This window comes from Lutra lutra, chromosome 7 (assembly GCF_902655055.1).
Source record: "Lutra lutra chromosome 7, mLutLut1.2, whole genome shotgun sequence".
Classification (NCBI taxonomy): domain Eukaryota; kingdom Metazoa; phylum Chordata; class Mammalia; order Carnivora; family Mustelidae; genus Lutra; species Lutra lutra.
The window spans coordinates 110,767,034-110,794,637 of record NC_062284.1 but is presented as its reverse complement, the minus strand read 5'-3'; the positions used below and the strand labels follow the sequence as shown (position 1 = coordinate 110,794,637).

The 27,604-nt window shown below is 40.4% G+C and overlaps 1 protein-coding gene across 10 annotated transcripts in view; it reads right to left on the bottom strand.

The window, feature by feature from the left end:
• The window catches only part of SYNE2 (spectrin repeat containing nuclear envelope protein 2), a 338,449-nt gene that overhangs the window by 234,233 nt on the left and 76,612 nt on the right, over positions 1–27,604 (bottom strand). For all 10 annotated transcript variants that reach the window (XM_047738768.1, XM_047738772.1, XM_047738776.1 and 7 more), the window contains exons 3-10: positions 21,368–21,429; positions 20,082–20,177; positions 19,911–19,988; positions 19,730–19,822; positions 13,663–13,844; positions 9,173–9,369; positions 3,011–3,111; positions 1,193–1,294 (exon numbers count right to left, since the gene is read on the bottom strand). In XM_047738768.1, the coding sequence (XP_047594724.1) occupies positions 1,193–1,294; positions 3,011–3,111; positions 9,173–9,369; positions 13,663–13,844; positions 19,730–19,822; positions 19,911–19,988; positions 20,082–20,177; positions 21,368–21,429 (911 nt within the window). The remainder of the gene's footprint in view (positions 1–1,192; positions 1,295–3,010; positions 3,112–9,172; positions 9,370–13,662; positions 13,845–19,729; positions 19,823–19,910; positions 19,989–20,081; positions 20,178–21,367; positions 21,430–27,604) is intronic.

The window sequence follows — 27,604 nt, the reverse complement described above, 5'->3', positions numbered from 1 at the left end:
AACAAAAACAAAAACCCCACATCAGGCCAGAACAAAGATAGGAGCACAGAAGCTGAAGCAGTTCAGATGAAAGGACTATGAGAACGTCCTGTCCCTTTCTTCCCTGACGTCTCTAAACCCACAAGGACGCTGTCGCCAGCACGTCGCACCCCCCGCTGCGTGGCAGGGTCGGAAAGGCTGGCTTCGTCCGAGCTCGGAGGGGCTCTCATGCGTGCAAGTCTGTCTGCTTTATTCAGGATGGAGGACTGGTGGGGGGCAGAGCTGCAGAGACGGGGGGGTTCCGAGGAACAGAGCGGAAGAATCCTCACCTGGGCTCCTACTAGTCTCTTTCAAGACGGTACCCGGAATAAGCGCCTAACCCGGAGAAGCCCAGGACGCAAAGAGAGCCGGGCTTCCAAGCCAGACTTCACTCAAATCCCACCTCTGCCTCTCAGGAGCTATGTGACCTCAGACACGTCGCTTGGTGCCTCTAAGTCTTGTCTTCGTCTGTAAAACTGGAAGAGCAACCCCACACTCAACAGTAAAATGCTGGTCGGCAAGGCGCCTGGTACAGAGCGCCTGTTCAAACGCGGGGACAATGAACAGGCGTCATTTTTCCTCAAAGGACACCCTGACTGAGGCCCTGTATTGTTATAATTCGGGGCTGGCTTCACTTCTCATTTCCTGATCTTTTTTCATTCAGTCAAGACTGGGGACTGGCAGACTTACTGCAAAAGGGAAGATCGTGCATGTCCTAGGTTTGAGGGTCCTACGGCGTCTGTGGCGACACTTGACTCTGGCTAAGCAACGTGCAAAGCAGCCGCGAGCAGTACCTGAGTGGGGGTGGCTCTCTTCCAGCAACAGTGGATCGCAAAACCCCGTGATGGGACCCACAGACCAGTCTGCCACACCCGGCTCTAAAATCTTACTGTTCAAAGTACCCGGAGGACCAGGCATCAGTACCTTGCTGGAAAGGCAGAGTCCCAGGCCCCACCCCAGAACTACTCCGTTAGAATCCGCACTTGATTTAACAAGACTGCGCAGGTCATTCACACCACGTCAGAGTTTGAGAAGAACAGTCTCAGAACTCCATGCTAAAACTCAGAGTCTGGTTAGCGTTTAAATAATTACCCTGAAGAGGTTTTTTCCAAAAACATCCTACTCTTCCCTAACAGCAAGCTACAAATAAATTGCTGTTTAAAGTCATACTTACTTCATACTTTTTAGAGTAAGTTTCATTTTCTGAATCCTTTAGGGCTTTCTGTAGTTTTTTCTCTTGTAGAGTTAACCAGACGACAGCATCTTTCATCTTGCCCTAAAATTCACACACACGCATTTAAAACTACCCTGAATAGACTTGGAGATTTTTTTTAATCATAAAATTAACAACTTCCAACATCAGTGAAATAATGCAATCATTACACACCAGTGACTCATGGCGCCAAAGAGGAATTTTGCTTGTGCACATTAACACCTTGAATTTTTAAATGGATTGAAACTAGCACCTGAACATAACGTGCTAAAGAGTCAGGGCAAGCAAGCCCTTATTTATTTGTTTGTTTGTTTGTTTATTTATTTTTGGCTTATCCATTTCATTATTCCTCAATTTTAGAGAACATTATTCTAAATTACTCATTTATAGTAGGCCTTTCAAAACACTGCTTCCCAATACACCTAAATACAGGTTAATTCAAGAACTATTTACACCCAAATACATGGACATCAAAAATATCTTAAGCATTTTAAAGACCCTAAAAATAACGCTGCCAACGGTTTGGGTTCGGCTGTCCTGTGAATGTGAGCAACAACTATTTTTTTTTAGATTCTGGCGTGTCTACATTTGAAAGCAAAATTTACTGCCAGAGGATAAAGCCAACGATGTTACATCTTATTTCCATTCTCCTTTAACCTTCATTTACTCTTCTCTTTCTATTAAGCAGGAGTATTTTTTATATACTTTTGCATCTGATTTCATGGACAGCTGAATTTTTCATTTTTTTTTTTAATAAGAAAATTAATTAGAAAAGAGTAGCTCCCCAGCAGGTCAGAAATAAGTAACTGAAATATATGCCTGTGTCCCAGCTTGAGTTTCTGTTCCAGAGTCAGCAACAATCTGGCAGTGGGGCCTCAAATGTAACAGTTGGAAAAACACAGGCCTAAATTTGTCACATAAAATGTGACAATATGACTGCATGTAAACATGTCTGAGGAAGTAGTTTAAATAAATATTAAAATAATATTCAAAACCACTTTAAATTCACAGCACTCATTTACCTCCACAGCAACAGAATATATGTTTATTTGCATCTCACTGATTTTTATGAAATTTGCACCCACAACATTTTGCGAACCTGACTGCAAGTCAAAGGAAAAAACGGAATAATCAAATGGTGAGCTGAAAGTGATTCAAGCACACCTCAACAGACAACGATGAAGAGAATTACACAATCCCAGTTTTATGTAGTCAAAGAACAGGTAAAATGGAAATGTACTAAAATGAGATTGCCACGATGGTTGCACAACTATGTAAATATACCAAAACCCACTGAGTTGTAAACTTTAAATGGTTTAATTTTATGGCATGTGAATTACATCTCCAAAAAGCTGTTAAAATTCAAACAGACAAAAATTAGACAGCTCTAGAATTTTTCAAAAGCCTGCTAAACTTAATTTGTCTTCTAGAGTACCTATGTAAAAGTTATTTTAGATAATTCAGCAAAGTTTCATTAGTTTTTAACTTAAAATTTTTATTAAAAAAGACAACACTAATTCACAGTGCAAGAAATTAGAATACTGGTTGCCCAGGGTGGGGGGGTACGAACAAGGAAGAGGCACAGTGGAACATTCTAGGCAGCAGAAATGTGTTACATCACTACTGTTGCATGGTTAACACAGGTGTAGGCATTTGTCAAAACTCACAGAACTGCACTTTTAAGCTCTACATGCAAATTATACCTTAATTTTAAAAATTAAGCCACTAGTAGGGTACAACAAAAACGCGGTTGAGTCATACTTCTAAGGAAGGATGTACCTGAGCTTTATCTCTAGTCTCTGCTGCATCCTTCGAATACTGTAGAAATTGCGCCACGTAGGTCATGATGGACTTTTCGTCAGGATTAACAACATCCACATCTGGAAGAGATGCCACACCGTTCATCAGCTATAACTGTGACTTACTGTAATTACTACACAAAACAGGCTAGACCATAAGACAGCCTTGAAATGAACCGAAGGAGTTAACTGGCCGTGCAGTCTCTGGTCAGCGGCCCTTGCTCCAAGTCGGTGCAGTGGCTCAGAGCTTAGATCCAGAGTCAAACAGGGCTGAGTTGGATCTCAGTAGTATGTGCACAGCCTCAATTTCCTCCTTGCATGCTGTCTGGATAAGGGCAGTAGTAGTCAGGGAGGGCGGAAAAGAGAAAATACAGCCTTCCTCCTTCCAGAGACACAATACGGAAACTCCTCCAGGAGAGGAAAAGTGTAGGAACATATAGCAACTAGAATCCATTCCCGTCACACAGGTCTCAGCAAGTATGCAGTAAAGCATTTCCAAAAGCATATGTTGGGGCCCCTGGGGTGGCTCAGTTGGTTAAGCATCTGCCTTTGGCTCAGGTCTTGATCCCAGGGTCCTGGGATTGAATCTTGTTTCGGACTCCTTGCTCAGTAGGGAGCCGGCTTCTCCCTCTCTTTTTCCCTCTCCCTGTCACTTCCCCTGCTTGTGCACTGTCTCTGACCAACAAAAGCATATGTTGTACAGCAGACTTACTCAAGACATCCACAAGATTTTATTTGTTCATTTGCAGAACAAATACATTTACTGGCCTTTTCTGGGCCAATCCTTGTGGTACATTAACAAAGTCCATGGTGAGATAAATTCGGACAACACTGAGTTAAACAGAGTAAAAATATTATAAATCCCTTAAATGCAGAACTTCTCCAGATATATAAATAAATCAGATAAGATCACAAAATCACAAGGAAGTGATCAATACACTACAGACAAAATGAGCACGTAATTTGGAGATGTCTTTCAGTATGTTGTCCAAACAACCAGGAAGATATTGAAAAGGAAAACTTCAGTGTTTATTTATTAAATCAGTTAAAATAAATTAATCAAATATTTATAGAGAGCTCACAAATGTGAGCTCACAAGCAAGATAGGTAACACTGAGTTCTTGCCCTGGGAAGCCATACGTTTCATCACTGTATTCATTCAACAAGGGGATGCTAGACACTTTGAGTAAATGTCAGATGCCTTAAGACATTATCTGCCCTCACTGGAGCTTACTGTTAGGAGAAAAACAAACAGCAAACAAATATAAGACACTATGGATGCTTTAGCAAATGTGTTTACTGGGCTCAATGACAGTTCTAATAGGCTGAGGGAGAACATGAATCTAATCCACACAAATAATAAAATTCAAGACAGTAAACACACAAAAGGTATCAATAACAAGGTGTGAATGGAGTTTCAATAAGGAAGCATCCCTAAGAATGGAGTTACTCTTTAACTGAAAAAATATATAAGTAGAAAAGTAAAATTATGGGACACCTGGGTGGCTCAGTCGGTTATGCATCTGCCTTGGGCCCAGGTCATGCTCCCAGGGTCCTGGGATCAAGTCCCACATCCAGCTCCTTGCTTAGCAGGAAGACTGCTTCTCCCTCTGCCTGCTGCTCCCCCTGCTTGTGCACGCTCTCTCTCTCTCTCTCTCACACAAATAAATAAAATCTTTTTTTAACGAAGTAGAAGTATATCAAGAAATACCTGAAATAATTAGACTGACTTAACTACATGTTTCTTTTTCAAAACTTTATTGTATATGAAGCTATGCATTGTGATTAAATGTCTAATAAAACTGTCAAAAGATAACTCTCTTATTTAAATATAACAATAGTATTTGGTTTGCATAAATAATCATGATGTACTTCACATTTCAAGCTATTATTTAAGCTACTTAAAAGAATCATAGGCAATCATTTATAAGTACAAATGTGCCCTTTTTTATACTGTCAATTACATTATTTGTCTAGTAATTTTCACATACTGAACTAGAGAAAGTATTTTATACTAATAAAGATAGAGAATCACAGTAGGAGAAAAGCATGAAAGAAAGAAAGAAAAGAAAGGGAAGGAAGGAAAGGAAGGAAGGGAGGAAGGAAAGTAGAAAGGAAGGAAGGAGCCAAGTAATCAGAAAAGGGGATAGAACAAAATATAAGGAAAAACAAAGAAAAGAAAAAAGATAATGAAAAGCCAAAAAGGAAAGAGAAAAGACAATGAAAGGAAGAAAAGGAAAGAAAGAAAAAAAAACAAGGAGAGGAAAGTTAACAAGAAGAATTAATAACAAGCTAAAACTAATATAATGACAAACCTAACATAAAAATTTGGAATCATCAGGCTGTTAACTTAGAAGTATCACCTAATTCAATGAGGTCCAAGAAGGCTAAGAACCAATAGCAACAAGCACAGTTCGCTCCTAGATCTTAGCTTTCTCACACCATTCTCCAACCAGCAGCTGGGGGGGAGAGAGGGCTGATACCAGGCCTGAGGCAGAAATGTAGAAGATCCTGGTGCATCCTAAAGGCCTGAAAATAAGGATGGGCTCAAAAACAACAAAGAAACACCACATGGGTGGGGATATGTCAAAGGAGCACAGGAGCTAGCTGAGGGGGCTCCCAGGGGCTAAAAAACATTGAGCTTAAAAAATCTTTCTTGGGGCGCCTGGGTGGCTCAGTGGGTTGGGCCGCTGCCTTCGGCTCAGGTCATGATCCCAGGTCCTGGGTTCGAGCCCCACGTCGGGCTTTCTGCTCAGCGGGGAGCCTGCTTCCTCCTCTCTCTCTGCCTGCCTCTCTGCCTACTTGTGATTTCTCTCTGTCAAATAAATAAATAAAATCTTTAAAAAAAAAAATCTTTCTTAATTTGGGAAATAAAACAAAGTAATATTGGATTACAACCCAAAGTATAAAATAAAATTTCCATAAGCCCATACTGATATAAATCAATGGCTAGATAAATGAATACATGCGGGAGAGAACAGACATAGTTCAGGTAAAAGAACTGTAAATAATTTATGTAGGTAACCTGCCCTCCAGGAGGCTGAGGTACTCTCCTCCGTGTGGGCTATGCAGCGTGACTTCCCTCCAAAGCGGACAACACAGGAAGAGGGAAACAAAAACTAGCTTCACAAGGAAGAAAGCTAACAAACACTCCCTTAGCCAGGTAATCAAGGTGAATATCACCAGTGATAACAAATGCTGACAGCATGTTCCTCTCAGACGATGTGATAAGAATGGTACTTTACCTCTGTGGTCTTCCTCCAAAGAACCCATAACCCCAGTCTAAAATGAGAAAAGATGTAACACAAATTCAAGGAAAGGGGCACTCTATGATAGACATGACCAGTAATCCGCAAAACTGTCAGGTCATCAAAACAAAACACTCTAAGAAACTGTCATGGCCAACAGCAACCAAAAAAGTCATGAAAACTAAATGTAGGGTAGAATACTGGATGGAATCCTGAAAAGAAAAAGAGCATCAGGGAAAAACTAAAGAAATGTGAATAAAGCATAAAAATATATCAATTTTGATTCATTAGTAACAAATGTAATGCACTAATATGTCAACAATAGGGAAAACTCCATGGGAACTTATTAAATCTGCTTCCCAATTTCTCTATAAACCTAAAACTGTTCTAAAACATAAGGTCTGTTAAAACAAAAGGAATGATATTCTGATAAATGCTGCCACACAGAAAAGCTTTGAAAAGATCATGCTAAGGTAAAGAAGCCAGTCACAAAAGACTACATTTATGAGAAATGTCCAGACTTGGCAAATCTATAGAAAGAGAAAGAATTAGTGGTTGCTAGGGCTCTGTGAGTGACTGTGTGTGTGTGTGTGTGTGTGTGTCTTAGAGGTTGAGAGAGGTGAGGAGAAATAGGAACTGGTTGCTAATGGGATGGGGTTTATTTTTGGAATGAAGCAAAGGTTCTAAAACTGATCATGATAATGGCTGCAAAATTTCACCAATATACTAAAAAACTACTGAATTGTACACTTAAATGAGTAAATTGTATGGTATGTGAATTACATCACAATAAAGCTGTATAAAACCAAAAAAAGTTAAGTGACAAAGCCACATTCACTTAGTGGTATGTTGGAGCCAGAAGACTTAACTTGAGAGTTGATTATTGGATTTTCAGCACTTTTATAAGCTGGTTGTTAAACACAGCCAGCATTAAAAATTAAATTGTATAAACACACAACCAAAAAAATATTTTAGGGGTACCTGGGTGGTTCAGATGGTTAAGTGTTTGCCTTCAACTTGGGTCATGATCCCAGGGTCCTGGGATGGAGCCCCATGTTGGGGCTCAGAGGGGAGCCTGATTCTCCCTCTCCTCCCCTCTTGCTGATGCTCTCTTTTGCTATCTCTGTCACTATCTCTCTTTCTCTCAAATAAATAAAATCTTTAAAAAATATATATATGTCTATGGGGCACCTGGGTGGCTCAGTTTTTAAGTGTCTGCCTTCGACTCAAGTAATGATCCCAGGGTCTTGGGATCGAGCCCTGCATTGGGCTCCCTGCTCGGTGGGAAGCCTGCTTCTCCCTCTCCCACTCCCTCTGCTTGTGTTCCCTCTCTCGCTGCGTCTTTCTCTGTCAAATAAATAAATAAAATCTTTTTTTTTAAATGTAAAAAATTTAAATTTTTTTTTAAATGTCTATATATTAAAATAAAGGTAACAGATACTCAAAACTCACCACTTCCCAACTATTTTACTACATTTTACTATTACCTATGCTCTTGTGATTATTTATCTCTATTGTACCTGTGTGACAGAAAAAAATAATACATAACCGTGTGTTAACGTTGCATATCTTTTCCCTACAGTGACTTCTCATTGGAATCAGCCATGGTGGTAGTATTCAAACCACACACACACAGACACACACACACACACCCCAGCAAATGAGGGCTTGATTTTTTGTTTTGTTGATTATGAAGAAAGGGATAGAGAAAATGTTAATAATGCAGGTTAAACTTAGAAGTCTGACCTGCTGAGAGCTGTTAAGTTGCACACGGCACAAAAAAAGTGAGGAAATATTCTTCCAGGACTATTTTCAACAAAAAAGTCATTCATGTTGTTGAAGAACAAATGACGTTGTGACAGACTTTTCTGCTGTCACACTTACTCATGACCATAAGGAAATTATCCACCAGCATTCATGTCAGAACTCTGCATGTCCAGCAGCTGTAACCAGAAGTTGGCTACAGATGGTAGCAGGAGTTTGGCAAAAATCAACAAAAGCATTTTGGGGCTATATGCAATTTATAATAAAGTATAGCATAGATTTTATTATTATTGAAACTATGTGCTGTATGTGCTGTGTATTAGTACTATTTGTAACAGACCTGGGTATATATATATACACACACACTGATGCACACACACATTGTTTTGGAGAGCCAGTCACACATTACCTACACCTCTATTACTCTGAGACTAGAATTTGTATCTCTTAATCTGTTAGCTCATTTTAATCTTCATTAATCCTACATACCTATTTTATGACCTTACTAGGATTTTTAATAAGCTTTGGTAAATTAAGAAACAACCCAAACCAAAGTAAAGTCCTTTTCTAAAGAAGTAAACCACTTTAATCTTAATTTTATGAAGTTAACATAATTATCTCCTCAAATATAACCAATATTTAGAATTTTTATGGTCGTTGTTCACGGTCGATCTAACACGATGTATCGAACATCATTATGGCAAAGCAGAGTCAGCCATAGAGAAAAAGAAAAGGCAGTTTCTAACCTCATGGAAGTTCAGCTTTACTGAGGGGGAGGGAGTGGAGAGAGGAAATACGTTCGCTCAAAGAACGGATTTACTCCAGAGATTTTAGAACAGAATAAAAGAATCAAGGGAACACAGTACAGAGCATAATGAAAGAAAATTAAGATGAAAGCTCAAATTATTTCCAATAACAGCCAGCACTCTTTCCTTTCAGCTGTCATGTCATCCCTGCAATTATGGAGGTTAACAAATTGGTAGGAATTCTTAATTTCATGAAATTTAATAGAGTTTAAGTTTAACCCTTCAGGACTAAAATACAATGCTGTTTTGTTCATTTGTATACAGTACCGTTTTCAAGCAAACTTCCCACTGGACATTGTTTTGAAAAGAAAGAAGTTTCTTTACCTTCTGGTTCTAGCAATTTGGGGATTTTAAATTCTCGTTCCGCAATTCTGAAGGCCTCTTTCAGATTGTCTTTGTTGGATCGTTGCTTCACACTCTTCATGTCAATTAGGTCTGGTCGCAAGGCATGAATGACAGCCAAAAAAGCCATCCCATTTCTCCAGCTTGACTTAAAATCTGTCACACTGACAGACTCACACCTATCACCACAGGACAAAAACATGATAAATACTATTTAAAAGAATTTACCAAAGCACATCTACTACATTCAATAGTAATTAAAACAAATTTTGGTGAATCAAATAAATCATATAAATCATTCTAGGAAAACATTTTCTTTTAATCTGGTAGTCAGATGCAAGTAACATGCCAAGTTTGATACCACAGGACATCGGTTCTCAAAGTTGACCCTGGGACAAGCGGCATCACCATCACCTGGGCTGCAAGGGCTAGAAACACAAATTCTCAGGCCCAACCCCAAATATACCGCATCAAACTCTGGAGATAGATTGGAGATCTGTGTCTTTTTTTTTTTTTTAAAGGATTTTATTTATTTACTTGAGAGAGATAGAGATAGTGAGTGAAAGAGAGAGAGAATGCACATGAGCCAGGGGAGGAGCAGAGAAGCAGACTCCCCGCTGAGTAGGGAATCCAACATGGGACTCGATCCCAGGACCCTGGGATCATGACCTGAACCGAAGGCAGACACTTAACTGACTGAGCTACCCAGGTGTCCAAGAGATCTGTGTCTTTGAAAGCCCTCCACAGGACCATACTCACTGAAGTTTAACACTCTCTACTCAAAAGTCAGTTGGCTCAAGACTAACTTTAGACACCCACATGGAGTTATGTTCCTTTCTCCAGAGGAAATAATCTTCTTTCTCATTATAGCAAATTAACTGATAGTCTGTGGCACACCAACGGCCAGCAGTTCACTGGATAGGCCTTGCCACTCTTCTGCTTAAAACCAGTCATGGCAGATGAATAGATCAACAAAATGAGGTGTATATGTACATATAACAAATATTATTCAGCCCTAAATAGGAAGGACAGTCTGACATATTTTACAACATGGATGAACCCTGAAGATGTTAAGCAGAGTGAAAAAAGTCAGTCACCAAGGGACAAATCCCATATGACACCACTCATTAAGGTACCTGTAGTAGTGAATTCACAAAGAAAGTAGACCACTGGTGACCGGGGGCTGGGGGAGGGGAGAATGGGGGGAGTTTTGAGGTTTACCAGATGAAAAAAGTTCTGGAAATAGATGGTGGTAATGGTTACATAATAACATAAAAGCACTTGATGCCGCCCAACTGTACACTTAAAAATGATTAAAATGGTATATTTTATGTAGGTACCTTTTACTACAATAAAAACAAATGAAAAAATAAAACCCCACCCCTGTCATAGCTTGTCAGAATAACACTTCTCACTCAAGGCCTACCACGATCTGGCCCCTGCCTCTCCCACTCCCCTCTGAGATCTCGCCACCACCCTGGCTTTGTTCCTCTTTCTCAACACCATGCTCCTTGTAATCCTTCTTTGTGGATGCTCTTTTTCCTTGCAGCCCTTTCCTTTCCTTTATACACCTGAAGCCTTCTCCTTGAGGCCTCAGCTCAAAGGGCTCCTCCTCAGAAAGGTGCTCCATGACCACCTCAGAGAAAGGCCGCCCTCATTGACCATCCTTGACATTCTCAATCATCCTAAGTCCTTCCTGACCTTCTTTCCAACTGTGGTTATTTTATCGATCCATCCGCTACGGGCACAAGCCTCTGGAGAGCAACGGCCTTGTCTTTCTTGTCTATCACGGTAGAATCATCCCCAACCAGTGTTTAGCATATAAAGGTGCTTAATATAAATATTTCAAATCACTCCATCCATCACTAATCTGTATTTGACGAGGGATCAGTGTCTTATAAGAGTATAGTTGCGGGGGCGCCTGGGTGGCTCAGTGGGTTAAGCCGCTGCCTTCGGCTCAGGTCATGATCTCAGAGTCCTGGGATCGAGCCCCGCATCCGGCTCTCTGCTCAGCGGGGAGCCTGCTTCCTCCTCTCTCTCTGCCTGCCTCTCTGCCTGCTTGTGATCTCTCTGTCTAATAAATAAATAAAATCTTTAAAAAAAAAAAAAAGAGTATAGTTGCGTACAAAATGTGGGAACTATTCTAGCACAACCATAGCGTCCTTTAATATCTCAATAAAAAACACAAGGAAATTCAGCAGACTAATTTGAGGTGTGAATCAAATGATTAAAACCACTGGAGAGGGGCACCTGCATGGCTCAGTCAGTTAAGCAGCTGTCTGTGGCTCAGGTCATAATCTCAGGATCCTGGGTTTGAGCCCCACATGGGGCTGGCTCCCTGCTGAGCAGAGACCCTGCTTCTCCCTCTCCTCCCCACTTGTGCTCTCTCCCACTATCTCTCTCTCTCTCTCTCTCTCAAATAAATAAATGAAAACTTTTCTAAAAGGTGGGGGAAGGGCATCTGGGTGGCTCAGTGGGTTAAAGCCTCTGCCTTCAGCTCAGGTCGTGATCCCAGGGTCCTGGGATGGAGCCCTACATCAGGCTTTCTGCTCAGCGGGGAGCCTGCCTCCCCACTCTCTCTCTGCCTGCTTCTCTGCCTACTTGTGATCTCTGTCTGTCAAATAAATAAATAAAATATTTTAAAATAATAATAAAATAAAAATAAAAATTTAAAGAAAATGGGTGGGGGGCACCTGGGTGGCTCAGTGGGTTAAAGCCTCTGCCTTTGGCTCAGGTCATGATCCCAGGGTCCTGGGATTGAGCCCTGCATCGGGCTCTCTGCTCAGCGGGGAGCCTGCTTCCCCCTCTCTCTCTGCCTGCCATTCTGCCTACTCGTGATCTCTGTCAAATAAATAAATAAAATCTTAAAAAAAAAAAAAAATTCTGGAGAAATAGCTTCAGATGACATGGGCTTTCCTGAATCCCTTAGGAATAAATGCCTAAACTATGACTGTGACAAACTCATAGTATTCAGTGAATCTTGTCTTGTTTAACAACTATTTGTTTAACAACAACCAGAAACTGTTCTAAATACTCTTAAAAAAAATAATTCTTAGGGGCGCCTGGGTGGCTCAGTGGGTTAAGCCTCTGCCTTCGGCTCAGGTCATGATCCCAGGGTCCTGGGATCGAGGCCCACATTGGGCTCTCTGCTCTGCAGGGAGCCTGCTTCCTCCTCTCTCTCTCTGCCTGCCTCTCTGCCTACTTGTGATCTCTGTCTGTCAAATAAATAAATAAAATCTTAAAAAATAATAATAATAATTCTTATAATACACATACGAACCCTATGAAGTGTTAGCATTGTCCACATTTTTATGACTGAGGAAACTCAAGCACAAAGAGATGAAGTATCTGAAGGCACCAGTTAGGAAGTGCTGGGGTCAGGACTCAAACTCAGGATTCCAGCTTCAGGTTGTGCACTTAGATACAAAGCAAAACTAGCTAAAGGGAGGAGGACTGGGGCTGAGGGTAGTGCAGAGTGGGATCAGAAACTGTGCCGACTGGAAGGATTAAAAATTTTAGAAAACTGAAGTAAAACAAAACTGTGTCTTAAAGAGTCAAGAAAAAGTTCATTTGATATATGTATGTATATAAACCTCCTAAGATATGTATGCTCTTTTGTCCCTCGTAAAATGCAAAGGCTGAATGACAGCTAAAGAAAGTAAGGCTGAAGACAGAAATTAGCATCCTAGTCTCTCACTGGGAAGAAGGGACTCAGAAGCCCACCATCTCAGAGGCCTTAGCGACATCTTTACGCTTCTATTTATCCAGACGATGCTATGATGTGACAAGGAATGCTTTTGAACTCCACGGCTCATCTCCTGGTGATCTCCTGCATCCTGTCTCCTTATTTTCCCTAAATCCGATCCCAGTAGGGGGTTAAAATGAGAGAGTAAATGCATCCCTAGAGCAAAAAAGCCCTTTTTCTTATAAAACAGAATTTCTGAGCACTACCTTCCTTTCATCATCCCCACTCTTTAAAAAAACTCACACTTTTCTGGCTTCTGTTCCCTAATTGAGCTACAAATTTCTAACCAATGGGGATTGTGGTCTTTTAATGTAGCCATATAGAGCTCCAAGAGATCATTTTATGCGTTGATTACTTATTCCTTCATTTGTTCATTAATTCATTCAGTACACATTTATGGAGCACCTACCATGAACTCCCATTAGGCTAGGTTCTGGGGACACACAGTCCACAAAGATGTAGTCCCGACTTTTAAAGAGTTCCTAGTGTGGTAAAATGTAAACCAGATGTGTAAGGGGATTGTGCCTGAAGAAAAGGATATTTAAAGACCACTTTATCTCTACATAGTAACAGTCCACCTAAGGAGGTTGGTGCTTTGTCTTTGAGAAGGGAGAAGTGTGAACACCCTGTCGGCCTGATTTTCAGACCAGGAGTCAGTAATGTCGTGTTGGTGGGTCAAGGGCCAAGCTGCCCTGTGTGTCTCCTGTGGTCACAGCAAATGACTTACGAGGCACACTGCTCCTGGGCCCACAAGAGAAGAGCCTTCTTTGCAGACATCCGCCATCTTTCTTGGGCTCTGGAGCATTTCTTAGCTGGAGGACTTGAGGTAGGAGATGAGTCAGTCTCACTCACGCTGTCCAGGGAAGGCGGATCATAATTGCAAGAAAGAGTCCGGGCAAGCTCCTCAATCTAAGGAAGACATAATCATAGTCAATGCATACAAATCACGAGTTAGCAGCATTGAGGCAAAACCTTCGGCCAACACAAGACCTATCCGGTAACAGTGAGACGTTACTCATGGTGAAATAACCGCTAGACAAGTCCCTGAATAATAGCGTTTGTCATCTTGGGCTAACACTTAGGCTCTCTTTCGGTGGACTTGGGTCACTCCTTGCCCCAATTCATGCACTGCATTCCCCCTCGAGGGCAAGTATGTATTCATCCCACTAAAATCACTGATGCTCAACACCTGTCGCTCTAAATTGAACTGAACTCATTTGAGATCCCAGTCTAGAGTCCAAGAGACTGGGTCAATTAAAATGCATCCTTAATATTAAACCATTAAAACCATTAAACCATTGAAAAACAAATATACATACAGAAAAAAATAGTCAAATACATGAGAGCTAAGTCCCAAGAAAGAAAAAAAAAAAATTGCCACTAAGTATATGGAAAATATCTTCATTCATCATTTAAGAAAGCTAAATGTATACGGCAAGGAGACAGTTTCTTCATTTATAACACAGGCAAAAAAAATTTAAAGTTAACATCAAGTGATGTATCCTCTAGAAAGAGTACAAAAAGTGGATTTTTACATAGTGCTGGTAAGCACATAAGTTGGTTCAGATTTTTTGGAGGGCAGTAACATAATACCTATGGAAAACTTTCAAAAGATCAATTTACAAACACAGTAGCAAGTATTATTGAAAGAAGTATACTTCTTAATAATTAACAGAGGCACCAGACAACTAGTAATAACAGATGTGACCAACCCAACTAACAGACTTCATCTGATGGGCATACCCCCTTATACCTAAAATGCCAGGATCAACATTCTTTTCAAATCCATAGGAAATCGACAACACTGAGTCATAACGCAAGCTTCAGCAATTTTGAAGAATTGAAATCATTCAGATGATATTCTCTGACCACACTCAAATTAAGCTAGAAATCAGTAACAGAGATGTAACAACCAAAATCTCCAAATATTTGGATATTAAGCAATAGAATGTCATAGAACCCAGAGGTCAAATAAGAAATCATAATGAAAATAAAATATTTTGAACAGAGCAATAACAAAAATACTGTATTCATGGATGACACAATGCAATGTTTTATTAAAGATTTTATTTATTTGTCAGAGAGAGAGGAGAGCGAGTGAGCACAGGCAGACAGAATGGCAGGCAGAGGCAGAGGGAGAAGCAGGCTCCCCGCCAAACAAGGAGCCCGATGTGGGACTCGATCCCAGGACGCTGGGATCATGACCTGAGCCGAAGGCAGCTGCTCAACCAACCGAGCCAACCAGGCGTCCCACAATGCAATGATTTAAAGATGTCAACTTTTTCTAAATTATACATTCAATGAAATCCTTATTAAAATTCCAACAGATGGTGTGCATGTAAATTAACAAGTTATCTATAAAATTTATATGAATATCAAATCACTATGTTGGGGGCGCCTGGGTGGCTCAGTGGGTTAAAGCCTCTGCCTTCAGCTCAGGTCAGGATCCCAGGGTCCTGGGACCGAGCCCCGCATCGGGCTCTCTGCTCAGCAGGGAGCCTGCTTCCTCCTCTCTCTCTGCCTGTCTCTCTGCCTGCTTGTGATCTCTGTCAAATAAATAAATAAATCTTTAAAAAAAAAAATCACTATGTTGTATAGTTTAAACTTACACAATGGTATATGTTAACTACATCTCAATTTAAAAAATTATATGAGAATGCAAATAGCAAAGAATAAACAAGATAATCCTAAAGAACAAGTTGGACACTATCAGATATCAAGACTTTTATAGAAACTGATACAGTACAGTAGTAGTGCCAAGAATGAATAATGGAACAGAAATGACCATCTGACGATGGAGCCACACATATATGGTTCCTTGATTTTTTATTAAGTGATACTACAGTATACTAGGAAAGTGATGGTCTTTTCAATATATGCTGTTGGGTCAACCAGATAGCCATATGGAAAAAAATAATCTTGATTGCTCTAACATTAACATACTCAAAAAAATTCATTCTCGAAAAATTGTAGATCTAAATGTAAAATATGAAACGGTTAAGCTTTTAGAACTGTGCTGTCTAATACAATAGTCCCTACCTCCCTGTGGCTATGTAAATTAATTAAATAAATAAAATTTGAAATTTAGTTCCTCAGTCATACCAGCCACATTTCAAGTGTTCAACGGCCATAAGCGACTAGTGGCTACTGTCTGGTACAGTGCAGCTACAGAACATTTCCATCACTGCAGGAAGTCCTCGTTGGACAGAACTATTCAAGAAAATAGCGTTAAGAGAGTATCTCCATGATGTTGACAAAGGGAAAGATTTCTTTACAGAACATAAAAAGTACGAGCCACCAAAAAAGGAAGTTGATAAATTTGAACTACATTAAAATCATGAATCCCTGTTCATTGAAAGACTGATAAGGCGGGGTGCCTGGGTGGCTCAGTGGGTTAAGCCGCTGCCTTCGGCTCAGGTCATGATCTCAGGGTCCTAGGATCGAGTCCTGCATCGGGCTCCCTGCTCAGCAGGGAGCCTGCTTCCCATCCCCCTCTCTCTGCCTGCCTCTCTGCCTACTTGTGATCTCTCTCTCTCTCTCTGTCAAATAAATAAAAATCTTTAAAAAAAAAAAAAAAAACTAAAATCTTAAAAAAAAAAAAAAAGACTGAAAAGGCAAGCCACAGAATCAGAGATTTGTAATTTATGTGTACTCAACAAAGGACTTGGATCCAGAATATATTTTAAAACTTCTATAAATCCTTATATACAATAGCATAGCTAAAATAAAAAAATTTTAATGTCAACTATGAGTGAGGATGGAAGCAAGGAATTCACCCAATGTAAATCAGAACCACCATTTTGAAAAATTAGTTGGCACTACCCTGCAAAGCTGAACATCACATGCCTTGTGATCCAGCAATTCCACTCCTAGACATATATACAAAGAGACATGAGGGCTTATACCACCAAAAGGCATACACAAGAATGCACCTAGCAGCTTTAATCATAACAGCTGTACACTGGCAACAAAAGCAATGTCCATCAACAGAAGAGTGGTAAATAAATTCTGGCATATTTATGCAATGGTATAATCATACACATCAAAGAGAAAGAAAGAAATACAGTCCATGATATTGTAATAGCTATGTAACAGGACAGATGGCAGCTAACTTGGGGTGAGCAGAACATGATGTATAAACTCATCAAATCACTAAGTTTACACCTGAAACTCGTGTAATTAATTGTGTCAACTATACTCAAAAAAAAAAAAAAAACAACCTATGGATGCATGCTTCAACAACTTGAAACTCAAGGAAGATGTTAAGTGAAATAAGTCTAACAGAAGAGTACATCTCATATGTAAGTCAATTCAATTATAATTCCTTTATATGGAAGTTAAGATGCTAAGCTAAACAATGACAGAGATCAAAGTGGTGGTTTTCTTTAGGGAAGGGAGCAAAGACTGGGCAAAATACCTGAGAACTCTAGGATTATGCAATGTTCTCTATTTTTATCTTGGGTAGTGGTTACATGGATGTATTTAAGATTTTATTTATTTATTTGAGAGAGAGACAGTGAGAGAGAGCATGAGAGGAGAGAAGGTCAGAGGAGAAGCAGACTCCCCGTGGAGCTGGGAGCCCAATGCGGGACTCGATCCTGGAAGTCCGGGATCATGAACCGAGCCGAAGGCAGTTGCTTAACCAACTAAGCCACCCAGGTGCCCGGATGTATTTAATTTTTAAAAATACATCAAGCTCTACACCTCAGATTGGTGCATTTCTATGTGTGTTCTTCTTCAACAAAGGTTTATTTACATCAGTAAAACGAAGCCAAGAAAAGCAAAACTTACGGCCCAACAATTTCACTTCTAGGAATCTGGCTCATGGAAATAATTAAGATGGTATGGAAAAGTTTTATCAGAAGGGTAGTCTTTTTAGAATTGCTTACAATCATAAAACTGTGAGCATTCTGCTTGTTAATGAAATATAATTCTTTGCAATAGAACATCATGCCTACATTAAAAACTATGTATGAATTCAGAAAGATGTTCATTAGAACAGGTTGAAAACAGTTTAGAGGGGCGCCTGGGTGGCTCAGTGGGTTAAAGCCTCTGCCTTTAGCTCAGGTCAGGATCCCAGGGTCCTGGGATCGAGCCCCGCATCGGGCTCTCTGCTCAGCCGGGGAGCCTGCTTCCTCCTCTCTCTCTCTCTCTCTGCCTACTTGTGATCTCTTTGTGTGTGTGAAGTAAATAAAAAAACCTTTAAAAAAAAAAAAAGAAAGAAAAAGAAAACAGTTTGGATAGCATGACCATTCAAGATATACATATTTAGATAAATATATACATTCATTCCTGCTGTACGTATCATGAAGTCTATACCCCAAGTTATTTAGTGGTTATCAGTGAGCAGTAGAATTACAGATGATTCTACTTGGTTTTTATTATCCATATTGAAATTTTAATTATATTTTAAATATTCCAGAAAGTATGGGGGAAAAAAAATAAAACAAATGCCTATATATTGTCCAATTTTACATTTTACCACATTTGGTTCATATGTTTTTAAAGAAATTAAACACTGATACAGTTTAAGCCTTCTGTCTTTCCCTCTGCAATTCCATTTCCTTCCTTTTCCAGAGGAAAAAACCCCACAATTATAAATTTGGTTTTCGTCATCCTCACAACTATTATTCTACTTTAACTTCAAATGTAGTATCCATAAATCATATATAGTCTTATTTTACATGTTTTAAATACAAATTAGTTATGTTATTTTCTAGTTTTTATAAAATAAGCTTTTGTTTCCCACATAATTTTTTTATTTTCAAAGAAATTATGGAGACATAGAACATGCAACTTTTTTAGGTAGCTGCAGAAAACTTGCACTAACTCAGAATCCCAGGACTGGAAGAATATACTTTCAGTCACAAGTACCATGAAGTCAGGGCTACAACTGTTTTTGCTGTTTTCTTGGTGTCCTAGCACAAAAGCTAGCACATAGTAGGTGTTCAAATGTATTTGTGGAATGAAATTAATCTATGAGTCAGTCTTGGGACAGGACTAGGTGTTATAGGATTATTGGACTGAACAAGAGTCCTCAAAACTAGGAGATTCTATGAAGTTTAGTGGATTTAAAAATTTACTCCAGGGGCACCTGGGTGGCTCAGTGGGTTAAGGCCTCTGCCTTGGGCTCAGGTCATGATCTCAGGTCCTGGGATCAAGCCCCGAGTCAGGCTCTCTGCTCAGCAGGGAGCCTGCTTCCTCCTCTCTCTCTGCCTGCCTCTCTGCCTACTTGTGATCTCTGTCTGTCAAATAAATAAATAAATCTTTAAAAAAACAAAAAAAATTTACTCCAGAAAGGGCACCTGGGTGGCTCAGTGGGTTAAAGCCTCTGCCTTCGGCTCAGGTCATGATCCCAGGGTCCTGGGATCGAGTCCCAAGTCAGGCTCTCTGCTCAGCTAGGAGCCTGCTTCTCTCTCTCTCTCTGCCTGTCTCTCTGCCTACTTGTGATCTCTGTCTTTCAAATAAATAAAAATCTTTAAAAAAAAAAAAAAAAAATTTACTCCAGAAGCTTTCTACTATCTTCTGCCACAGTAAGTAAACAAAAATAAGCAAAATTTTATCACGGCAGGTTCTATTCAGACCGGTGCTGATATCATGGATAATTTAAGATACCGTAATTCAGCATTCAGTTTTCAACTGCAAAATAACATAAATGGCCAAGGTCTAGCTGTCGAGATTTCCGGAGTGTCCTGTTTCTGGAAAAAACTCAGGACTGAATCTTACTGCAATACCCTTATTTCATACTGCAGTATTTAGAACAGAAATAACTTGCACGTCATCAAACTACTTACATGAAAGTGCAGTATAATTGTCCAAATTAGGCCAAGAATAATGGATGGGTTTCCATCTATAATATCAGTAACATGAATATTTATTAGCTTGATCTGGAAAAGAAGAAACACAGGTTAAAAGAAGAACACATTTCACAGCATTAATTTCTCCAGTCCATCTTCAGATCAGATTCATACTCACTGATCGGTCTTTTAGGAATGTCAGGGCATGCTCTATATTGATTCTACACTGGAACGTATTAGATCCTTTGTCTCGAGGCTACGGAATTCAAGTGAAATATATTAGAAATATTGGGGGGGGAAACACGTGTAAATCAACACAAGGTTTTTTAATGTCACTTTAAAAGCTTACCAACTGTTGTCCTGAGAGCACCTCCAGCAGGTCCAGGAGAACGTGACCCTTTTTAATGTCTGCAAACAGGTCTGACACCACCGAGGGGGGAGTGTGCTACAAAAGGTCACAAGAAAAATACTCATTCAAACATTGGTCCGAAAACATGATACCTTCAAGAATCCCATAAGTGGGCTTTGTGGCTTTCACAAAAGCTAAAATCCAGTAGTGATTTTTAATTGACGGAGTGATAGAGAACACACCACTTTCTATGTCAAAGCACAATAAGAGAAATAGTGAACTTAATTTATCTCATGGTAAATTTCCAGTAACACAACACTCCCGCCGCTTTCAGTGGGGGCATAAGACCTGTGCACGGAGGCGGCATGAAAGGCCTTCAAAATCAGCTGGTAGTGACCCATTTGGGGAGCAGATTACATTTCTGGAGTAATCTGTTTATGAATTTACCCTTTCTAGAAAGGCATTGGTCAGGGATGGGTAGCCTGGGAGGAGAGGCTCATTCATTTAGTATCCACGTTATTCCAGGCACTTGGAGTCACTGAGAGATAGGATGACACAGTGATTAAGATCAAGGCACCTGGGGGTGCCTGGGTAGCTCAGTGGGTTAAGCCTCTGCCTTCCGCTCAGGTCATGATCTCAGGGTCCTGGGATGGAGCCCTGTATTGGGCTCTCTGCCCAGCAGGAAGTCTGCTTCTCTCTCTCCCTCTGCCACTACCCGCCACTTGTGCTCACTCTCTCTCTCTCTCTTTCTCTCTCAAACAAATAAAATATTTTAAAACAAACCAAAGAAAAAGATCAAGGTCTCTGGACCCAGACTGCCTGGGTCTGCATCCCGGCACTATCGCTTACAAGTGGTGTGACCTTGGGCACGTCACATAAGTTCTTTGTGCCTTCGTTTCCTTGTTTTTTTTTAAACAGGAATAACACTTATGGGGATGTTGTAAGGTTCCGTAAATGTGACACAAGTTGACGCCATTTAAAAGAGCTTAGGACAGTGTTTTTAACATATAACACTCCATACGTATGAATCATTTTTTTGTTATTATTATACTGGATTTTAAAAAGCTTTTGTTGCTTTAAACATTTTTATAGCCCTGTCTCCCATACCCTTAACAAAAGTGTCTCTTTTTTTCTGCTGGGGGGGGGGGGGGATAACGAACACAGCTAAACAAGATCAAGGTGATTTCAATACATTGTTTCAGCCTTGCCATTTTGGGGACCCAAAGGGAGGGAAGGAAGAGTAACTTAAATATATCTGTAGCTTTATTTGCTCTTTTTTTCCTCACCTTTGCCAACTGTGAGTTGATCCAGCAGGTAAAGGTTTTCTTCTGAGTGTCCTCCTGTTGTGCTGTTGAAAAGGGACAATGGCAGTGACAAAATGAGAAGCCTCAGAAACCTTTTCAATATATCAGAGCTTCAAAGGTCTACCCCTCTGGGGATGTGCGCCTAGTCCACAACCCCTCCAGCTTTCTAGGACTTGGTGTAAATCTCCGGTGTTTGTTCAAGGAGTGCCTTGGAAACGGCGTGCTGATAGGAGGTATTTTTGATCACTGCAAGCTAGCTAAGAGACAATGGCTTTTAATAGTGTTTACTGACAAAAGCACTACATCCCCACGTGGTCTTGGCAGTGTGGTCTGAGGAACTGAGAGGAGAGAGAAGACCTCCGCACCCAAAACCAAAAGCCACATCGATGTAAAGACAAACCCCAGAACATCCGAAGACGCTTGGAAAGGCTCACAAACTTGTGGGCACTTGTCTTGGCACTTGCAGGATTTCTCCTGGAGGCTATGTTGCCACTGGACTCAACAGTAAATGAGCGCCAATTAGAGTCCGAGCTCTCGGGGCTGGAATCCTGCCTCAGTTACCAAGTAGCTGTGTGACAGCGGTTTCCTCGTGGAATAAGGTAATAAGCTCTGGCCTCCAGAGACCGTTAATGATTCACTTGAGAAGTGCCCGTCATTACTCTCATTAACAGGACAGGAGTCAAGGGGAAGATCTGAACACTCTAGGTATGTCTCCCCCTCCTCGCCAGGGCAGGGGCAGGCCTCACCACAGCACCAAGCTCCCCACCGGCCTCCTACAGCCCTCAGCAGCCAGGTCAGCTCTGCACACCGGGACTGAGGTTCCATCTCCCCACATGTTCTTAAGTGGCTGGGCTCCCAGGTAAGGACAGATACTCACCCTCCCTGCACCCAGAGCTCACAGCCTTGTCACCACCATCTACCTGGAGGTCAGCAGGTCTCATCCCAGCACGCACACACAAGCACACACACTCCCCGGGCTCTCGGGCTCCCCTTCATTCTCTCACTCTAAGTTAAGTAAGACTCCACAGATGCCTCCGTTTTTCTCACCTCCCACCTTGTCCTTAACTCCTGAACCCCTTCTGCTGGTGATGAGCCCGTGGTACACCATCCACAAAATCCCATGTCCAAACCCTCTCCACCAGGCCTCTCTGCCCTTCCTGAAAACTGGCCCGCTCGAGTGCTGGCTCTGTCTCTCTTACGTAAGCCCCTTGGACCTTGGGGGCCTTGCTCCTTGCAGCTACTTCCAGATCATTCTCCACTCTCTTTGCCCCCATGTCATCATCAGACAGACCCATTGTTAGAGTCATCTACGGACCTTTGTCCATTCCTCATGATTTCTCAAACATTTCAGTTCCTTCTCCAGTGTCCTCTCCCCAGTACAACTCCTAATTCTTGGCGATTTCAACATACATATTAATGAATCCCCCCAACCTCCTGGTCCCTCCGTTTTATTCTCCTTCTCCAATAAACTTGTCTTCTGCTCTGCTTCCACCACTGGCTGTCATAGTCCTACCCCACACCTGATCATTACTGGTAAGTGCAACTCCTCACAGTCTCGATTTTGTGCATCTCTGAACAACAGCCCCGAGCTTTTCAGTTCCTTCCCTTGAGAGCCCCCACTCCAACAATTTTTGACGTCCATAGGCAACCCCAAGCCATGGATTCTGCCTGCTTTGCACTGTCCTTCACCCTGATAGTTTTCCTCCCATCCTTTTCCAGCTGCTCCCTCATCAAGGTCACCATGAACCACCCCCCCCCCCGCCCCCGCACCCACCCATCTTCGACTAGAACCAATGGTCGATTCTCAGCCTTCACCTTTCTGGACCCTACACTCTTGCTTTTTCTCCTACATCACAAGCTGGCTTCTCTCTTTCACTCATACTTCACAGCCAATGCCTTGGGAAATCCTCTTCCGTCCCCCTCCAGAATATATTCAGGATATGACCTCTTCTCGCCACCCCCACCTGCATTACTGCCCTAGATCCCTAACAGGTCTCCCTCCTTCCAGCCTTGCCCTCAACATACTATTCTCAAGCAGCAGCCAGAGAGATGTTGCTAAAATGTTAACTCAGACCAGGAAACTCCTCTGCTCACAATCCTTCGAGGGCTCCTCACCTCACTTCTTAAGATGGCTACGAGGCTGACACCCACTCCCTTTTCTCATGCCCCTGGCTCATTCCACTCCAGCCACTCTGGCCTCCCTGTTTTTCTCAAACTCCCAGAAATATTCCCATCTTTGGGCTTTGCCCTAACTGTCCTTTCTCCCAGGAATGCTCTTATTACAGATTTCCCCACAAGCCTAATTCCCGTCCTATTGAAAGTTGTAATATCTCCACTCCTGCTTCCCTTTGCTTGCTCTATTTTTTCCCACAGCACTTACCACCTTTTAACATCCTACATAAGCTATAGATGTTGTGTGTTTATCATTCCATGTCTTGCTGTTCTCCCGAAAGAAAATAACCCACACACAGATAAAGCTGTTTTGTCTGTGATCTATTCTGAGTGCCTAGAGGAACCTAGCCCAGAATAGACTCTAAAGAAACATTTGCTAAAAGAATAATAATAATAGTTAATTAGTAACATTAAATTGATTGAAATTAATAAAACTAAATTATAATTAAATTAAAATTAGTAAATGATAATTTCACTGATTATTATGTTATGTTTTATTCACTATACCAAGCCAGTCAAATCTACCTTTATGTGTTTATATTCTTTTTTTTTTAATTGTCTGATCTACCTTCTAATAACATTTTCTTGGATCTCTTCCACTCTTCTTTATTAGTCTCTAGCTACCACGGTTTTAACAGACTGAAATTGTTGGTAGGACATCTAACTGGAGTTCTTAAAAATTTTTTAATCTGATGGGAGTTCAGAATGAGGAACTAAAGAGAATCAGTAAATGTATTTTCGGGTGTTTATAATCCTGGCTAATTAGAGATTAAAGATGCACTTGGCCTCATTGGATTTATTTTCTTACCTTTTTAAATCGACTTCATTTTCCTGTATTACCAGCTTAAATTAGTTATAGCCCAGTAACTTACACAGTACAGGATACTCAATAATTGTTAGCTGAACTGAAGAGTTCTGGCAAGCCAACTGGATAGTGTAAGCTTTTGAAAGTTATTTGTTTTATGTAAACAAAAGAATTACAAAGAGGCACAATTTTGTCCTATAGTTCAAAATGTTATGACATCTTCTAGAATCTTCGAGATATGTCTTCATTGCTTTTTCTCCTAGTATCAGTAGATGATTCAACAATATTTTTAAGCATATATTGAAACATTTAAACAAAAATTGAAGGTTAATTTTGCTTCTCAACAGAAAAAAACTAGAGAGTAGTTTTGATGATCCCAGGATCAAGTTACCAGCACACAATGTACATTAATCAAGGCCATGGATAAAAGCGGGGAGGGACCTATCTATTATTATAACAATAAAGCAGAAATCCAAATCCAAACCAAAACAAACAAACAAACAAAAACCAAAGATGACTCTTCATATCCCTAAGGGACCAAGAGAGATTTTTCTTTCTAGGTGATAAAGTGTGAAAAAAAAAAAAAAAAAAAAAAAAAAAACCAAATCAGGAATGCTGCTAGGTCCAGGAGAGAAAAGTGCACTTTAGGAGAGTTACATTGGGGGAGAAAGTGGGGGCCTCTGTGGAAGGTGGGTAAAATCATCTTGGAAAGGGTGAAACACTGGCACAAAACTGAGTACTAAAAGACCTTTGCGTGCCTGTGCCCGGGGAGTTTTAGTGTTCCACATCCACCTGGAACCCCCAGTCATCTGAACTATTTCCAGGTAATATGAGGGATCATTTCATTTTCTTGCAATGTTACACAGAAAGGGTCTTGGTACTGGGCAAACAGAAATGAACTTCCCTAGGCTGAGAAACAGGCAGGGATACCAGGGCTCTAAGTGGATTGTTCAAACTGGGTGCACCTAATCCAGTCCAGACAGGGACATAAACTGAAAACAATCAAAACTTTTCCAAAGAAAACCCTACGTTATTCCTGTCCTAATTTGATAAAATCTAATGGAAACCAGGGGGAAAACAAAAAGAGAAGCCGTCAAAACAAATCCCCACCGGTACTCTCCAGTTTAGCAAAGAAAACAAAGCCCAAGTGAAATCTTCAGAAAAGGATTTAGAAAAGAAACTTCATGGCTTTTAACAAACTCATTGTGCACATTTAGAGAACAACTCGTCATCCTGGAAATCAGAACCCTTCAAATGCAACAAGGACCTTTTGCTGAATGGCAAACAAAGACGTCCCGAGTACAATTAAAACACCTTTGCAACAGCTGAATTAAATGGTTTAGTACACGCCATTTTATTTGTCCCTTGACACACTTTTCTCACATTTTCATACTGTCTTATCCCTGAAAAGCACTATTAATTCAACAGGAGCCAGAGCCAAACAGCTCACCCTATGGCAGGATAAGTAACCATTTGTTCCTTTCAAAGGCTGACCCATTGGGAAAAAAAATAATTGAGAACCAACTGCTTTATAAAGCAACTTAATTTGAGTGGGTGAGATTTTTTTTTTTTTCCAACTGCCAGATTTTATGTTGTAATTTCTGGGGCAAGTTTCTAATAAAATAGTAAAACACTTCTCAAAATGGCATGTAGAGAATAGAATCAGCAGCTGTTAGGGATTAAAAAAAAAAAGTGAAAGAATTAAAAAGAATAGTAAAATCTAGTCGAATGATTGATTTCTCTGTAAAACGCCAAGGAATTGAAAATGAGAAATTCTCCATCCTGATTTTTAAGGCAAATAAGAAATATGGATAACGTAGAAAAATGTAGTGAATTTTATTCAGGCCCATGCTGATATCCGTGACTATCATTCTTGGAAAATATCTGACTGAATTTGAGAAGCAAGACAAAGTAGGCAAAGGTTTTCTCTAGATGTCATTACCATAAAAATACATTTAATCCCCGAGTTTGTTCTTATTCAATCTGCCTTTTGTGAGCTGGCAACACATAGCCTTCCTTAGCTGGAAGGCACCTTAAATGAAAACAAATTGAGTTAAGCTCAGTTAAGAAGTATGGATTTTTAAATTCACTATAAGGTTCCCAGGAGAACTACAAGGCTAGGGAGCTTCACATGAGAGTTAATTTAAAATGTTGACTGTACCCCAAATAATTAACTGAAGTGTTGACTCCAGCAGTCCTCCCCGGGAGTAGGAAGTTCAAAAGCAGTTACACCTCAGAATCCCTAGTACACGTTTCCACTTAAACACCAAGCAATGCGTTATTACAATGTGGCTTATCCAAGAATGTCCTCTCCTGCATGAGTTCCCTGAGGAAGGTTTGCAATCTCCTATCCAGGGATTTCTTCTTCTCTTTCTATTATTGGTTTATTGCTAACAGATTTACTGCACTTGGCTCCAGATTCACTCCTTTGATCTGTCATTCTCCTCTGTCATTCTCCTCATTAAAATCTTTTGATCATTCCTTCATTCCTTAGTGAATAAATTCTAAATTCTAGCCTAACATTCTAGGTCATTCGTAGTTTGCCTCCAGTCTAATTTTCCTGACTCATCTCCCATGACTTCTCTATGCATATCCTACTTTTCCAGCAAACTGGAAATCCACAATTCCCCAGTTAAGTGTCACTCAAACAAAGTTTCACTCTTCATTGCCATGCCATGTATCCTCTGGAATGGCCAATCCTCTCCACCTCCCACTTATAAAAACTCAGCACCCAGCACAAAGTTGGGCATTCAATCGACATCTGTTAAAATAAGACATACTGTATTCAAATGCCCCCCTCCTCCTAACGAGAAATAGATATAATCTCTTCTAGTTCTAATCTTCCACAGCAATTTACTGCATTTTTTTCTTATTGTTATTAAAAAGTGATATATAATACTCATAAAACATTTTTCCAAGCAGTACTCAAAATTAAAAGTTAATCTTAATTCCCTCAAACCTCCCATTTTCCTTTCCCAGAAAACAACATTAATTAAGTTTCCTGTGCATCCTTCTAGACAGATTAAATATAAAGAACATAAATTCTAAAAGGGCAAGGGTTTGTTTAGGTTGGTCACTGGATCACTAGCTTCTAGAATAGTATCTCGAAAGTAGGAGTGCCTCAGTCAATATTTGTTGAATGAATGTATGTATATGTAAATTAAATGAATATACATGATAGCTTCATTTCTTAAGTTGATAATTCAAAAAGCAGAGATTTAGGTATACTTCTTTAAGTTAAA